Source organism: Dasypus novemcinctus, chromosome 27 (assembly GCF_030445035.2).
Source record: "Dasypus novemcinctus isolate mDasNov1 chromosome 27, mDasNov1.1.hap2, whole genome shotgun sequence".
NCBI lineage: Eukaryota > Metazoa > Chordata > Mammalia > Cingulata > Dasypodidae > Dasypus > Dasypus novemcinctus.
The window spans coordinates 35,623,240-35,638,419 of record NC_080699.1 but is presented as its reverse complement, the minus strand read 5'-3'; the positions used below and the strand labels follow the sequence as shown (position 1 = coordinate 35,638,419).

General features: G+C 41.4%; 2 protein-coding genes across 7 annotated transcripts; one reads left to right on the top strand and one right to left on the bottom strand.

The window, feature by feature from the left end:
• Positions 1-186: 186 nt before the first annotated feature.
• PUS3 (pseudouridine synthase 3) lies at positions 187-11,761 on the top strand. Of its 6 annotated transcripts, XM_071212400.1 has the most exons (9): positions 273-494; positions 1,162-1,364; positions 3,366-3,507; positions 3,855-3,931; positions 7,829-7,970; positions 8,676-9,092; positions 9,428-10,005; positions 10,929-11,119; positions 11,235-11,761. In XM_071212400.1, the coding sequence occupies exons 5-9, from the start codon at positions 7,908-7,910 to the stop codon at positions 11,537-11,539; spliced, it is 1,554 nt and encodes a 517-aa protein (XP_071068501.1). In that variant the 5' UTR covers positions 273-494; positions 1,162-1,364; positions 3,366-3,507; positions 3,855-3,931; positions 7,829-7,907; the 3' UTR covers positions 11,540-11,761. The 6 variants fall into 6 exon arrangements, with proteins under 6 accessions (XP_058145467.1, XP_071068501.1, XP_058145470.1 ...); XM_058289484.2 differs by having other exon boundaries at positions 187-1,364; XM_058289487.2 differs by having other exon boundaries at positions 303-1,364; positions 8,680-9,092.
• On the bottom strand, positions 3,960-14,646 carry HYLS1 (HYLS1 centriolar and ciliogenesis associated). Its single transcript, XM_004469250.5, has 3 exons — positions 14,537-14,646; positions 8,047-8,167; positions 3,960-5,268 (listed from the first exon to the last, which is right to left on the bottom strand). Exons 2-3 carry the CDS (start codon positions 8,058-8,060, stop codon positions 4,347-4,349), a joined length of 936 nt encoding a protein of 311 aa, XP_004469307.1. The 5' UTR covers positions 8,061-8,167; positions 14,537-14,646; the 3' UTR covers positions 3,960-4,346.
• Between the last annotated feature and the right edge of the window lie 534 nt (positions 14,647-15,180).

The following is a 15,180-nucleotide window of genomic DNA, read 5'->3' as shown; positions in this document are numbered from 1 at the left end:
CCAGCACGTGCTCCCACCCCGGGCGCGAGGCGGCGCCCGGCTCCACCCCGTGGCCAATGGGCTTTCGCAGGGGGCAGGCCTAAGCGCACGCGACCGCCGCGGCTCAGTGCGCAGGCGCGGGGTCTCGGCGCTGGGGCGCGGGGGAGTGGGAGGCTGGAGGGCTGCGGAGGGCGGGGAGGGCGGGGAGGAGGGGGAGGGGACGGCTGTGCCGAGGCGCCAGGTTTCGGGTGGGCCAACCCCGGGCCCGCGCCGGGAGGGGGCGCTCTGGCAGCGATCTTTCTCCTGCTGCTCAGGTCGGCTAAGCCCCGCAACCGCTGGGCACCGAGCGGCCGCGCTCTGTGTCCCGACCGGCGCCCGACCGGCGAGTCCCCCTGCCCCACCACCCGCTACCCAGACTGCGCTGGCGGCGGGGAGCGCCGTGTCCGCCGCCAGGCTTCCCGCTCTTGGGTCCGTGTTTCCTGGGACCTTTCTGCCACCGCGTGACAAGATATAAGGCGAGTGGAGATAGAAGGGACCAAGCGGGCGAATGACTCTGACGAATTCGGGCGCGCAAGTTAGCGAGAAGAAGCAGTTATTCGAGTTCTCATAGCTGTTCCCGGGCCTCGGGCTCGGTGATGTCCCCATATAGCTGTTCCTGTTAAATTTTATCCTGAGATGCGGCGCCTGGGTAAAGCAGCCCCCAGCGCACTCTGTTTTCCTTGAAGTACCACCTTAACCTCCTCTGTGCAACTGCATATTCCGGAGTCGATCCCTTTTACTAATGCCTGCCGAATTTGGACAAAAGAACCAGCTTTTCCCCCCCCTTTTCCTTCAGTTTTCTAACCGGAATCTTATTGATTCAGCGACTTTGGACGTGAGGCGGGGATGGCTGTGCCAAACACGGGGCGCGCCCCAGCCGTGATCTCTCCTTGGTGCTGAAGCAAAGCTCCAGGGCAGTGCGCCCACGCTCGGGCACCTCATCGTCAGCTTTGAGACGATCACGCTCCTTTTTAGCCTTTCATCCGGATTCTAGTCGTGTTTTTTCCCCCCTACTAATTTAACAAAATCGGGCCAGGATCTTTAATCTCTAGATCTTCGTGTACGGATAGCAGGCCATTGAAAAATGACGTCCTCTATTATTTTAGCGCGGCCCTAGAATTCCTCCTATCTATTTTTGTACAGCTAGATTTTTCCTTGTCGGGGTGGAAACGGTGGCTGCACTAGAAGGCGTCAGGTGGGTTGAGGCGTCCAGCAGGCGCCCTCGGCCTTCGAACTACATTTCCCGCGGAGGCCGACTCTATCTCCCATGAGGCCGCGGGGCGCGCGTGATGACGCAGAGAGACGGCTTCCTGTCTCCGAAATCCCGCATGGCCGACGGCCGGAAGGTAAGAGTTGGATGGGTTGGTTTTTTTTTTTTTTGGTTGTTGTTACTTTCAGGGTTCTTCGAAGAGGAATGGACAAAAAGCTGAACGATTATCTTTCTACCCCGCTTCCCCCGACATTGATAGTTTCAGGAAGGTGCCGCTGGGACGTGGAACGTCGTTTAAGAACACCTAAGTTTCGTGATTGGTACTTTCTTGGGTTCCTGGCAGAAATAGCAGTTGGAGGGCTTACTTCGATTCTGTAGGAGTTTAGCGGGCTCTTGGACTGTGGGGACAAGTCTCTATTGCCCCAGTTAGAATTCTGTTTGCTCATGAAACTAAGCACTTGTGGAGAGAGGTAAGGATCCCAGTAGTATGTGGGGTAGAAGGGAGGCTTGGCGACAGTCTTAGTCCTTTTGGGGATTGTTTTACACGCCACGATTAATTTTCAATATTAGTAATCATAGTGCGTGTCTCCTGATCCTTTGGACATTCCCCTCTTCCCTATCCCATTTACTTTAAGATAAATGTTTATCACGAGAAATGTTCTTTCTACAACTCCACTGGTTCCTAATCTTTTTTTTTTTTTGGAAGTACTGGGAATTGAACCCAGGGCCTCCTACATGGAAGTAGGCGCTCATCCACTAAGCTACATCCTCTTCCGCTTCCCAGGTTCCTAATCTTTTGGACATTTAGACCCCCCCCCCACTTTTTTTTTAAACTTTGCAAAAACAAAACAGAACCACGACGGTGGCTTTTTGGTTTAGTCAGCGCTTCAGTACTTAGTGCATGTATAAATTTCCTCGTGGAGATTTGGCGTTCCCCACCCAGGTGTTATCTTAGATGTCTGCCTAAGATCCACTCTTCAAGTCACCCTTAAAAAGGTACGGTGTGGTGGGGAAACAACTATACTGAGTTGGTAGTCTTGGGATCAGATTTTTTCCAAAGATCTGCTGTATGACCAGGCCAACCCCTCTAGACTAGTTCTTCATAGTAAGGTAAGTGGTTGAACTAGATAATCATCTTGGAAACGTTTTGCTTTTTTTTCTTTTCCTTTGGTAGTATTGACTTTAATATCTATATAACAAGAGTATTAAAGGTAAATCACTGGATTGGTTTTGCTGTGGGCAAGAAATACCAGGTAGGGAAGTGGACTTGGCTCAATGGGTAGGGCGTCCGACTACCACACTGGAGGTCTGCGGTTCAAACCCCAGGCCTCCCTGACCCGTGTGGAGCTGGCCCTTGTGCAGTGCTGATGCACGCAAGGAGCACCCTGCCACGCAGGGGTGTCCCCCGCATAAGGGAGCCCCACATGCAAGGAGTGTGCCCCGTAAGGAGAGCCGCCCGGTGCAAAAGAAAGTGCAGCCTGCCTAGGAATGGCGCTGCACACAGGGAGAGCTGATGCAGCAAGGTAATGCAACAGAAAGAAACAGATTCCTGGTGCTGCTGAGAAGGATAGAAGCGGTAACAGAACACACAGCGAATAGACGCAGAGAGCAGACCACTGGGGGGGGGGGAGGGGGACGGGGAAGAGGGAAGGGAGAGAAATAAATTTTTTAAAAATCTTAAAAAAATACCATGTAATTTTAAAAAAAAGTTTGAAAAATTACCTCTAATCTCACTACCCAGAGTTAACATTTTGGTTATTGTGCTTTGCCTGTGGATATGGGTGGGTGTATGACCAAGGTCAGACCATATTAGTTTGAAACCTGTTTCATTTGTTTTTTCAGATTCTATAACATGATTTCTGGTGGCTAATATTCTGATGTCTGTTTAGCCATTTCACTATTTTTGGATGTTTTTAAGTTTACATACATCTTTTACTGATTTTTTAATTTTTCCTGATAAATGCCCATGAATATAACTGGGTCAATGTATTAATTATACATTATACATATATTTATATACATATATATGTGTGTATATATATATATGTATAAATATACAAAGGTATTTTGGCAGTCAGTAATGGTCCCAGTTGAGGTCATTTGGTTTTATGTTAAATAGCTGTTTTTCCTTGAACAGGCAAACTAATTTACATTTACTCTTCTGGATAAATTATTTCTGCTGTTGCTCTTCTGGCTTCAAATGTTAAAATTGGCAAGTCCCAGAATTTAATGTTTGTCATTGGATTAGGAGCATCAAGAACAGATCATTCTGATTTAAGGTGAGCAGAATTAAGTGTTTTGGTTTGTACCAAAATAGGCCAGATTCATTTTGGATTTTATGTTTGCATTTGATTCCAGATGTTCATAGTTTGATGTTCTATTAGAGTGTAAGTAGCTTTCAAGAAGCAGACATAATTCTTGAAAATCTCAATGGCAAATTACGAAAGGCATATTCCAGAAATGTCAACCAGAAGGCCTTTATGCCATATAGTGGTGTATTTGACGCAACTATCTTTTTTCAGTATTCCTTTAGTAATGGGGGGCAGTTTTCTATGCTGTTATCTTCCCCCCTCCTTAAGACTGTGAAGGACAGGTTTTTGTTCCTTCATTTTGTCTCATTACTTAGGTGGTGATTACCTGATGGGGAGTATAATGAAGGCAGAATCACAGTCCAGGTTATAGATCATCATATAACTTTCTTTGGTAAGTAAAAATTAACAAAAGGTCCAGCTTATGGATTTCCAAAAATTCTTTATTAGATAAGTTTAACACCCAATAAAAAACACATGCTAATGAAAACACAGCAACTCACACTGGCTAAAGGAAAAATGGTTATAGAACAGAAATGGTGCTTATTAATCTGACAAAAATACCAGGACTGTTTTTCTCTGGCATGATTTCAATTGCTGGATTTGAGAGTGGTAATTTGTAAGGTGAGTGGTACCTGATACCACTTGATGTGTAGCTAGGAAAGACCAATAACGGGTGAAGTCCTTACTCTATAATGGTCTATAGGTTTTTGAAGTCAGTTGTTCCTGTTTGAGAGAGAGAGCTATAAAGAATCATGCTATCCCAAACAATCCTGGGAAAGGAGATAGGTTAAAAAAAAAAAAAAAACTTAAGAAGGAGAAAGAGGGAAGGGAAGCTTCCTGGGCATGACACCATTTGCAAGGTCACATCGAATACCCCAGCGAAGGGCAGATCTTTTTTTCTCAGTTGGTACTAGGTAAGTGTTTGGAACATATATGTGCTGAGGCTTGGACTGAGGTTCTGCCCGACACAGCATCTGCTCTCGGACACCCCAGCGTAATTCCTTCCTATGATCTTCGCCAGGTAATCGCATTGAGTCCCAGTCTCGTTTGTACTCAAAATAACGGGCTACCCGGTCTACTTTGCCCCGATTTCGGTTTAACTGGTCCAGCCTTGGAAGAATGAAGGACTTGGGACGGCTGGCAACAATCAGGTCTTGTTCATAAGCTGGAGGGCCTATTCCTTCTCTTTGCAGGTAGCAGATGAGCTGATCTTCTTGAGAAATTCCTTGGTATTCATGTGGTAGATTAAATTTCTGTGAAATATCAAGCGGAGATTCTCTGTCTTCCTGCAGTTGCAGATTCATCAGCTTTTGTCTCAAGTCCCAGAGATCTATATCACTTTCTGTACCAGATTCTGATTCACTGATAACTGACTCATCTGTCACTAATACTTCCCCACCTGGCTTCCTACGCAGCACCTTTCTCTTCATCACTGGCTTTCGGAGTCTTTGGGAAGCCTCTGAACCTACTTCTGAAGGGACATTACTTTCCACATGTGGATAGTGCAGCTGTACAGGTCGCTTTCCTGGGGTAACTGACGCTTTACTGTAAGGATCATACTGGACAGTCTGGGCTTCTCTCCTAACATCACCCTCACCTTGCCCTGCACAGATTTGGGTAAAAGCTGTAGCAGCTGCTAACATTTGTTCTTCTGAATCCATATTGGCCCATTTTTGTCCATTAGGTCCTGTGAGTTCCTCCACGGATTCCCCTACATTGGAGGGCCTTCTGTAAGAGAAAATATTTCATCAGTCGTTTAATAAACCCCCTGTTCATAAATTATTTATTTATTCCTTTGTCTCTAACTTTAGAGCAGTCAAATGGAAAAGGATGGCTAAGGCAATTATAATAAGTGCTATAAAAGAGATTAGTACAAGGTAGTATGGGAACACAATGGAGGGGGCATTAATTCAGCTCTAAAGAATCTATTCCCTGTTTACTCTCTCCAGTTCTTCCCCTTTAGTAGCTCCTACATCAGGACAAGTGAGTTCTGGTATAAGAAAAACTCAAGACTTCATGATATGGGGGACAGTGCTCAGTGTACATTGTGCATTTAAAAAGTTAAAGGGCCCTTTCATGTACCAGGCATTGTTCTGTGCATTACATATATTCATTCATGTAATCCTCACAATCATAGGGTAGGTACTCTTATTGTCTCGGTTTTACAGATGAGTAACATGTGGCTCAGAGAGATTAACATGCCTAAGGGTACACAGCTAGTGAAGGTGGAATTATAACTAAGGCAATCTAGCTTCAGAGTCCTTGCTCTTAACCATAACAGTGATTTATGTAAACAAAAAACCACACACAAAATACAAAACCATGAAAGCAGTATTTCACTCATACACACACATCCTTTGCCAACTATGAGTATATTATACAACTCTTCTGAACCTTAAAGATAATCTTGGTGATCCACTACACATAGACTTAATCTTATTTACAGTTGCACAGAATTTCAGTGTATGGATGTAATACAATTTATTCAGCCATTTCCTTATTGATGAAATTTAGGTTTATAGTCTTCTGTTGTTAAATACTGTTATAATGATTATCTTAGAACATTTTTACATACTTGTGCAGCATTTCTGTAGGGTAAATTTCTGAAAAGGAAAAATGGGCTGTGAGGTATGTGTGTGTTCAGCTCTGATAACTGCTGCCAAAATGTCCTTTGAAGAAGCTTGACCAACAGTATATTACAGAGCTTGTTTCTCCATTCCCTCTGTAGTATGGTGTTATCATCAAATGTTCTCATTTTTGTAATAATTTGGTTAAAAAAAAGTTCATTTAAATTTTAATTTAATTGAACAAAATAAGGCAATTTTTTTTCTTTTTTGTGTGAAATTCTTGTTCTTTGCCCATTTACCTTTGTGTTTTGGACTTTTTCTTATTGTATATTAAACCTGATTTTTATATTCTGGACAAATTACCTATTAAGGTAATTAGCCCTTTACCAGCATTAAAATTTTTCCCCCAGTTTCTGTCTTTTGCCTTTGTTTTTTCCCTGATGGACAGAAATTTTTATTTTCAGGTAGTCACTTTTTCTTTTTTTGGCTTTCTACAGTTTCTGGTTTCCTTACTTAGAAATGCGTTTCCCATCCCAAGTCTTTTAATACTTTTATAGCTTCATTTTTAACATTTAAACTACCTATCAGATACAGGAATTGAAAGGGCAAAGAACTAAATGAGCTACCCAGACTTAGATACCATTGTCAGCCTTAGAAGAGATGTGGTGACTATCTTCTATAACCAGAGTAATCATCAGTCATAAGTTGTTTGGACTGGCCCCACTTTTTTTTTTAACTTTACATAGACAATATAGAGGATTCCCATATATTCCATCCCCATTACATTTTCCTCTATTAATAACATCTTATTACATTAGCATGGTACATGTGTTATACTTGAACAAATATTGAAGAATTGCTACTAATCATGGCCTATAGTTTACATTATGGTTTATAAGTTTGACAATGGCCTGTATTATATAGATATGTTTTGTAATATCATGCAGAACAATTTCAGTGCCCTAAAAATGCTCTTTGTTCCACCTATTCTTCCCTTCCCTTCCCCTCAGACCCTCTGGTAACTCCTATCTTTACATCAATATTATAAGTCCTTCTGTTACTACAGTAATGGTCTACCTTGGTCCATGGTTGCATTCCCCCTTAATATTCATTCATTCCTCAGTCTTGAGGATTCTGGGATGATGAAGCCTGCTCTGCATCAGATTAGGAGGGGCTTAGATCTTAGGGGGTAGATGGAAGGAACTGTTTTACATGTAGTTGTGGATACTCTCTCTTTTTGGGATGGATGTTGTCTGTTACCACTTCGTTGTCCTGGGTGTGTCCAATGAACTGGAGAGCAGGTGCTGGGTGCAACTCTGCAGAGACTCGGCTCACCCCCTCATGAACAGCTGCAAGATTTACATCTCTGGGACATATATTTATATAGTGCTAATTATAGGTTTAAATAAAAGGGGTATAAGAATCATATATAGAGAAATTATCAATGAGTCTTAACTCTTACACTGGAGAGAAAGGTTACCATATATTCCAAGGCAAGGTCCACCAACAGGGTGCTGATTTCATGGGGTTGTATGCCTTGACTCTAATGCCCAGATGTCTCTACAGCCCCAAGGAGCACCCATTTGAAGCTGTGTTTATTGTGGCACTTAGTAAGGTTCCCCTGAGACATGCATAAGCGTAACCTCTGGAATGACCTCGTATCTCTGAAATATCTTAGCCTTAAAAACTCTTGTATTTCGTTTTTCCCTCTTTTGGTCAAGGTTTTTTCCAAATGCATCACATGGACTGCCCCAATTTTAAGGATACTGTACAGTTGTCCTCATCCCAGATTACTGAAATATGCCAGGAATTTCAACATTAAAATCTGAATTATCCACACTGACTCTTGGAAAACTCTTTAAGGTACAGAAATCCATTATCAGAATATGCATTAATTTGTATTTAGAAAAATATCATTGAAGCACTGATGCTTAATTACCTTCTTTCTGCCATCAAGACTGCTTAAAGTAGGAAAAATCTTGTGTCCAGGTTCTACTTCCCAAGTGAAGTATAATCATTGATAGGTTTATCTTCAATTAGGCTAGCTTCCATTGCACCACCTTTAAGACAGAACTTGCATATTAGATGGTAGAACATGAACGCCACTTACTACATTTGAAATACTGGGAAATAAAACTTCAGAGTAGAAATATTTATTCCATCTAAAGAGATCTTATGACTAGGAAAAAACGGACCAATAATGAGAAAATAAAAAGGAAATGTTTGGGGAGAAAATATCAAAATTAACTCTCAGTCATCTTGGCTAGAAATGAAATCTACAGACTTTTCATTCCCCCATATGTAGAATACTTAAACCACAACAATGATATAGCTAAAGGATTTTGATGCCACTTTGCTTTTCCCGTGAATTGGCTTAGACAGGATGGAAAAGAAAAATATCTGAAATAATATACAAAGTGATTAGAACCAACTCATTAATGAGCTGAATGTTTGTATCCCTGGAGAGAAGTGAAAGTCTAAATTCTTTGGGCATTCAGTCTTAGATGATATTGACATCATCAAAGGAATCTGCACTGTAATTGTTGTAACCCTGTACTCTCTTTTCAGATAGGGTGGGCCTGTGTTGATTCATTTTTTCCTGGCGTTGTCATGGCTAAAAATGACAAAGACACAAACCAGACTGAGAAACTCCTAAAAAGAGTGCAAGAACTAGAGCAGGAAGTACAAAGGCTTAAAAAAGAAAAGGCCAGCAACAAGAATTCAGACATTAGACAAGATTCTTCTGGAGCTGGAAAAGCTAAGCGTGCATTTGATTTTAGTGCTCATGGCCAAAGACATGTAGCCCTGAGGATAGCCTATCTGGGCTGGAGTTACCAGGGCTTTGCCAGTCAGGAAAACACAAACAATACCATTGAAGAAAAACTGTTTGAGGCTCTAATCAAGACTCGACTAGTAGAAAGCAGACAGACATCCAACTATCACCGGTGTGGGCGAACAGACAAAGGAGTTAGTGCCTTTGGACAGGTAAGGGCCAGTATATATATTTTTTTCCAAAGCAATACCAAGGGTTAAATATTATTAGTTGGCAATGATTCAGCAACAAATTTTTCTTAAAATATGTTGTATTCAAAGTCTGTAAAACTCAATTTATGACTACAGAGTTAAGAGAATCAAACTATTTTGTTTTTACTATAGTAGAACATTTTAAAAAAAGTGATTTATGATTTTTTTCTGAAACCCAAATACAATATGATACCTCATTTAAAAAAAAAGAGCAATACCAAGGTATTCTAGGTGTTATGCTGAGAATTCAGGTTAGTTGTATCTCTCTAAAAGAGTGTCTTTCTCTAATTCCACAGGTGATTTCTCTTGACCTTCGTTCTCACTTTCCAAGGACCTGGGATTCAGAGGATTTGAACTTGAAAGATGAAGTCAATGATGTTGCTCAGGAGATCACTAAAGAGATTCGTTATACCCACATTCTCAATCGGGTGCTCCCTCCAGACATCCGTATCCTGGCCTGGGCTCCTGTAGAGCCGAGCTTCAGCGCTAGGTTCAGCTGTCTTGAACGGACTTACCACTATTTTTTCCCTCGTTCTGATTTAGATATTGCAACCATGAATTATGCAGCTCAGAAGTATGTTGGCACACACGATTTCAGGAACTTATGTAAAATGGATGTAGCCAATGGAGTGATTAATTTTCAGAGGACTATTCTATCTGCTCAAGTACAGCTAGTGGGCCAAAGCCTGTATGAGGAGAAATGGCAAGAACCTTTCCAGTTATGTCAGTTTGAAGTGACTGGCCAGGCATTCCTTTATCATCAAGTCCGCTGCATGATGGCCATCCTTTTTCTGATTGGCCAAGGAATGGAGAAACCAGAGATTATCGATGAGCTTCTAAACATAGAGAAAAATCCCCAGAAACCTCAATACAGGTAAGTTGTTAAAAAAAAAAAAAAAAAAAAATTCCAGTATAGCCCTTAGAATGTTTTTTACTTAGCTATCTTTAATACAATATACATATCCTTTCCACCACCATGACTGCCCAAATAACTAAGGCATTGAGGCTAAGTTGTAGAATGTTTGAACATGTGGAGGGAGTGGTATCTTAATTTTCCTCTCTCATTGTGCTATCCCATTAGCAAAGAAACCATGTTTGGACTAGGCCTTTTAAATAAGAGAACATTCATTTTCATATCTTTTTCTGAATTTATGTTAAGAGGCATTATTGTTAGGTTCTGGTGCACTTAAAGTAAGCATTAAACTAATCATATTAGATCTTGCTTTTTTTTGTATTACTGAGAAGTATTCAGTACTATGGTGTTTTTGAAACTTTCCTAATTTTCAGTTTCTGAAATGGTATAAAGGGCAGAAAGAATAGTCAGATATTTCTTTGGAGAACAGGCTGAGGTCAAATAGATAGCAATAATTAACTCGTAAGCAGTGAAATCTAGTTTTCACTCCCTTCTATACAAACTTGGAATTCTATTAACAAGCTTGGCTGTTAATTAGATTAGTAATTTAATTACAGCAGTAGGTGGAACTAAAGTGGCTTTTAGGTGACTTGTTACCATTGAGATTTACTCTAATAAAGATAAGAAGAACCAGTTGCATCCATGGTTTGCTGCTTTTTATTTTAAATTATAAAACTTAGAGGTGGTATATTTTCTTAGTTATTAGATACTATTAGATACTAGTTATTAGATATTTTTCTTAGTTAATAGATACCAATATTGACATCAACAATTTTCCCCTGCTTTTTTTTATACCGACTAACCATCAGGTTTTTTTTTTTTTAAAAGATTTGGTGGATAGCTGCTGTGTATTCTCAAACCCTGTTTTTCTTCTTTTTCTCTAGTATGGCTGTAGAATTTCCTCTAGTCTTATATGACTGTAAGTTTGAAAATATCAAGTGGATCTATGACCAGGAGGTTCAGGAGTTCAATGTCACTCACCTACAACGACTATGGGCTGATCATGCTGTTAAAACTCACATGTTATATAGTATGCTTCAAGGACTAGAGTCTGTTGCAGTGCCGTATGGGACAGGTATGATAGGGAAATTTAGGAATAAAATTATTCACAAATTATAAAGGGTTCTGGGGGAGGTAGTTTGGAGGCAATTCTATTGTATCCATGTAATGCTTGATTGTGTATATTATAGGACCAGAGATGGATGGAGTAATAGAGTGGAGAAATGTAAAGCCCCGTGTCATAAAGCAGACCAGTGCCTTTGTAGAAGGAGTGAAAATGCGTACATATAAGCCCCTAATGGATCGTCCGAAATGCCAAGGATTGGAATCCCGAATCCAGCATTATGTACGTAGGGGACGCATCGAGCACCCATATTTATTCCACAAAGAAGAAATAAAAGTCAAAAGGGATTGTAATGACACACTAGAGGAAGAAAATACTATTTTGGACAAACCAACAAAAAGGGTCTGTGTTGATATTATGAAGAAGTCCTAGAAACTCAGATGATTGGCTCTTTAAAAAAAGACTAAAAGGCCCTATTAAAGGACGTTCTTGCTTAACAAAAAAGAATCAAACAATTCTGTTATCCCTGTCCTAAAGGACTAAGAGATGGAAGAATCAAAAAGCAACTGTAAAATGAAGATGTATTTAGGTACACCCTAGGAACCTGTGCCTTGAATTTCTAATTCATTAAAGCTTGATCCTGGAAGTATCGAATCTGTTTTGCTGGCCTTTATTTTTCTTTTGAAACAGCAAATGAGATATTTGCGAGTCTCAAAAGGAGCTTTGTCTGAGTGTCTTATTTTCCAAGACAGAATTTTGAAATATTAAATCCAAGTAAATACTTGGTAACCTGGTCTAGTGCCAGGCATGATGCTACCTGGAAGTGACCTAATTGAATAACACACAGCTTCTCTTCTTGCAAAAGGCATATTAGTGTAGTGTAACCTTGGCAGTCTTTTTTCTGTACAGAACCAAAGGGTAAATATAGGCTTTTTGAACCATGTACGGTCTCTGCTGCATATTATTTTAAAAGCTCTACAAATTTAAAGAAAATACACAAATAATAGTAAACTGATGCTTCATAAGTGCTACATAAGTCTAGAAACAAGTAGATTGCAGAAATAAGACTTGAGTGAAGATTTCCAGGTTGAGGACATAAAATAGCATGTAAGTATTAAGGAGGAGCACATTATAATAGCTTTTACACCCTAGCAGAGTAGGAACCAGAAGACACCCCCATTTTATAGAGAAATAGTGGTACAAAATAACCAAGATTTGTGCAAATATACTTGTTACGATCCAGGTTTTCTGGGTGAATCATGCCATGTTTTTTGGGGGCCTAATCTGCTACAATTTTCCCGAGTTCCTAAGATATCATTGTCTTATCCTTTAATTTTGACATAAAGGACTGTTTTTAGTTTAATATCTGAGCATGCAAGAATATTCTCACCTACATGTAAAGAAAAACCCCCAAGTATTTTATATTTTTCAACTTCCTACCTTATTTCAGTGTACCATGATTGGTATGAGTATTAAAGTTGAAAAGGACAGAGTTTTAAAAAAAAATCACTGTTATTAAAAGTCAATTCTAAAGAGATGATACATGGGATGAAAAGCAGTAACTTAAAAGCCATATGCTTTGAGACCTGTAGACAGGAGTTAGAGATCAGGGTCTTAGATCCTAAGTAAAATTCTTACAAGATTGACTAGATTGGAGCAACTGAGAAGCCCCAGAATGTAACTGCAAAATAACTCACTATCTGAAGTGGTTTGTAAAAATTCCTAATTGTCTCTGATTGTCTAAATGTTAGGAGAACATAAAATAGGGCATAGATCTTTCTTATTTGAAAATGGAATTATTTCAATAGGCTGAGAAGTTTAAATGATTATATAATGGAGCTTCATGAAAAGTACCATACCATTCAATGTTTTATGCAATACAAAACTACCTACTAAAAAAGATGGACATAGAATAAAGAAGGGACAGAAATGCAATAGGAATTCCATTCCCAGGCTATGGGAATTTTTGTCATTAAAGCCAAGTTTTTATTTTTTATTCTTATGGCATATGTACTATATGTTACTTACACAGTGATTACCTTTGCATTTAAATTATGGCATATTCCCAATTTTTTCTTGAATGTGTGAAGATAGGTATTTGCAGCTAGTGAAATACAAACTTTAAAAAACTTTATGAATTAACAATACTATTTATAAAAACAAAGTCATATGTTAAAAAAATCAGTCAAATCATATGCAATGCCTTTTTATTTTGAAGGTACCCTGCTCCTTTGGCTTTCCAGTTAACAATTTGATTTATTATTATTTTTTCAGTTCTCTAGTTTGACTTCCTAAGATTGTATTACATATTACTATAAACAGAGAATAAGGTCCACAGGAAATTAATTCTTTCTCTTTGTTTTTACTGTAAAGACCAGATAATCCTTACTCTTTTCTTAGAGGAAAAACTTTGACACACAAGCTAAAGTAGCTTATATTTTGTAAATAAGTACAGTAATATCCCAAAGGCCCAACTGTATCTTCTCTTCAAAAATCTTTGATTCAGTGTTACAGGTTTAGCTTAGAACTGAAAGGATTTGTGAGTGGGAGGAGGGGAGGATTTTAAACTGGGATAGAGAGTTTGTGTCTATAGTTGGATTCTAACTATTACAGTTAAATATGTCTATATTCTGTGAGTGGGAGATACCAATCTTTCCATCTAGAGGGCAGTTTAGCATTATGAATCAAAACCTAATTTGTACCATAATTCTAAGGCATAACCCACTTCCAGGGGATTTGTTAAATGTTAAAGTACAGCCAGGAAAAAAAAAAGTACAGCCATGTACTGTAATGGATACCATACATGCATTAGAAATAATGCACATCTAGATTTAAATAGACAATTGTTCCCAATATTTTACTGACTGAATAAAGCATCTACTTATTAATGCACTATTATATTAGTATATAATTAAATGTTTTACATAATAAATTCTATTTTACACCCAAACCTAACTCTATTAGGGAAAGAGCTTTGTCCGAAACAGCTGTCTGTGCTACATCCAGAAGTCCGAAGGTGAGGATACTAACACCAAAACAGACCCCGCCACCTGGCGTCGGGCCTCCCGGGAGCTCGGTTCCTTTCCCAAGGCTCCAGCACGGGGAGGGGGACCTAGCCCGCACCCCTCCCCACGCCGCGGCGAGACCGCGGGCCGCGCGCGTCCCCGCGGGCAGCTGGGGGGCCCGGGCACCGCAGCGCCGGGCAAGGGCCCCGACAGCCCCATCCGCACCGCAGCGCTGACACGCTGCCTTGGGAAACTACAATCTGGATTTCTCAGTAGCGCCAAGGCTGGGGACGGCACGGCGGGGACAAATTGGTATTATTCAGGACTAGGCCTCTCCAGGCGGTGGGAAAGGACCACGGCCCACCGGAGCAGGCGGCTCTAGGTTCCCCGTGCATCACCTTCTCCGTGGCTCGCCCGAGCTTACCCGTCCCGCCGAAGCCCGCGTCGCCTCCCTCAGAGCCGCCGCCCGGGGTGGCGGCGAGCGAATTTCGGTTAGCAGCCTCGCAGCGCGCGCATGCGCACCGCCGGCTCTGGTGCGACAGACACCGTTAACCGCCCACCACGGAGGTTTAAATCGGCAGGGCGAACCGGCGCCCTCGTCCCCGCCCACCCGCTATCTTATTGGTCGTGAGGGTTAACGTCTTCACGTCTACATTCTGTTTGGTGCACATTTTCTCGTGGCCCGCCCCCAGGGGCGGGAAGGAGCGCGGGAACTTGGGCTACGCCTTGGAAAATCCCATCCTGCCTGTTCCTGGCCGCGGGCTTGGAACCGCTACTGTGTCGTTTTGTCGTGTTTTGTCTCGTCGTCAGGTTAGGACCCCGAAGCGGGGAAGAGGACCCTTGGACCTCAGTTAACGGCCCGGTAGCTGGATTTTGAGAAAAGCTGTCTAAACGTTCCATCCGTCTCAGGGGACTCGGCGTCCGCGGGGGTCAGATGGCGTCGGGAAGGGGGGCTGTCCGCCGGGGTGGGTTCCATCCCGAGCGACTCTGCCTCCTCACGCAGGGCCGGATAGACGCAGGTTCTGTGAAGACCGGGAAGTGCATCCACGCATTGAGTCCGTTGCTGGG

Bases quoted from the DNA above. Each gene is read 5' to 3' on its own strand.
- PUS3 (XM_058289484.2), top strand. From the start codon at position 7,908: ATGCCAGGAATTTCAACATTAAAATCTGAATTATCCACACTGACTCTT. The intron at 9,093-9,427 runs GTAAGGGCCAGT...CTAATTCCACAG, and splicing joins GAGTTAGTGCCTTTGGACAG to GTGATTTCTCTTGACCTTCG. The intron at 10,006-10,928 runs GTAAGTTGTTAA...CTTTTTCTCTAG, and splicing joins CCCCAGAAACCTCAATACAG to TATGGCTGTAGAATTTCCTC.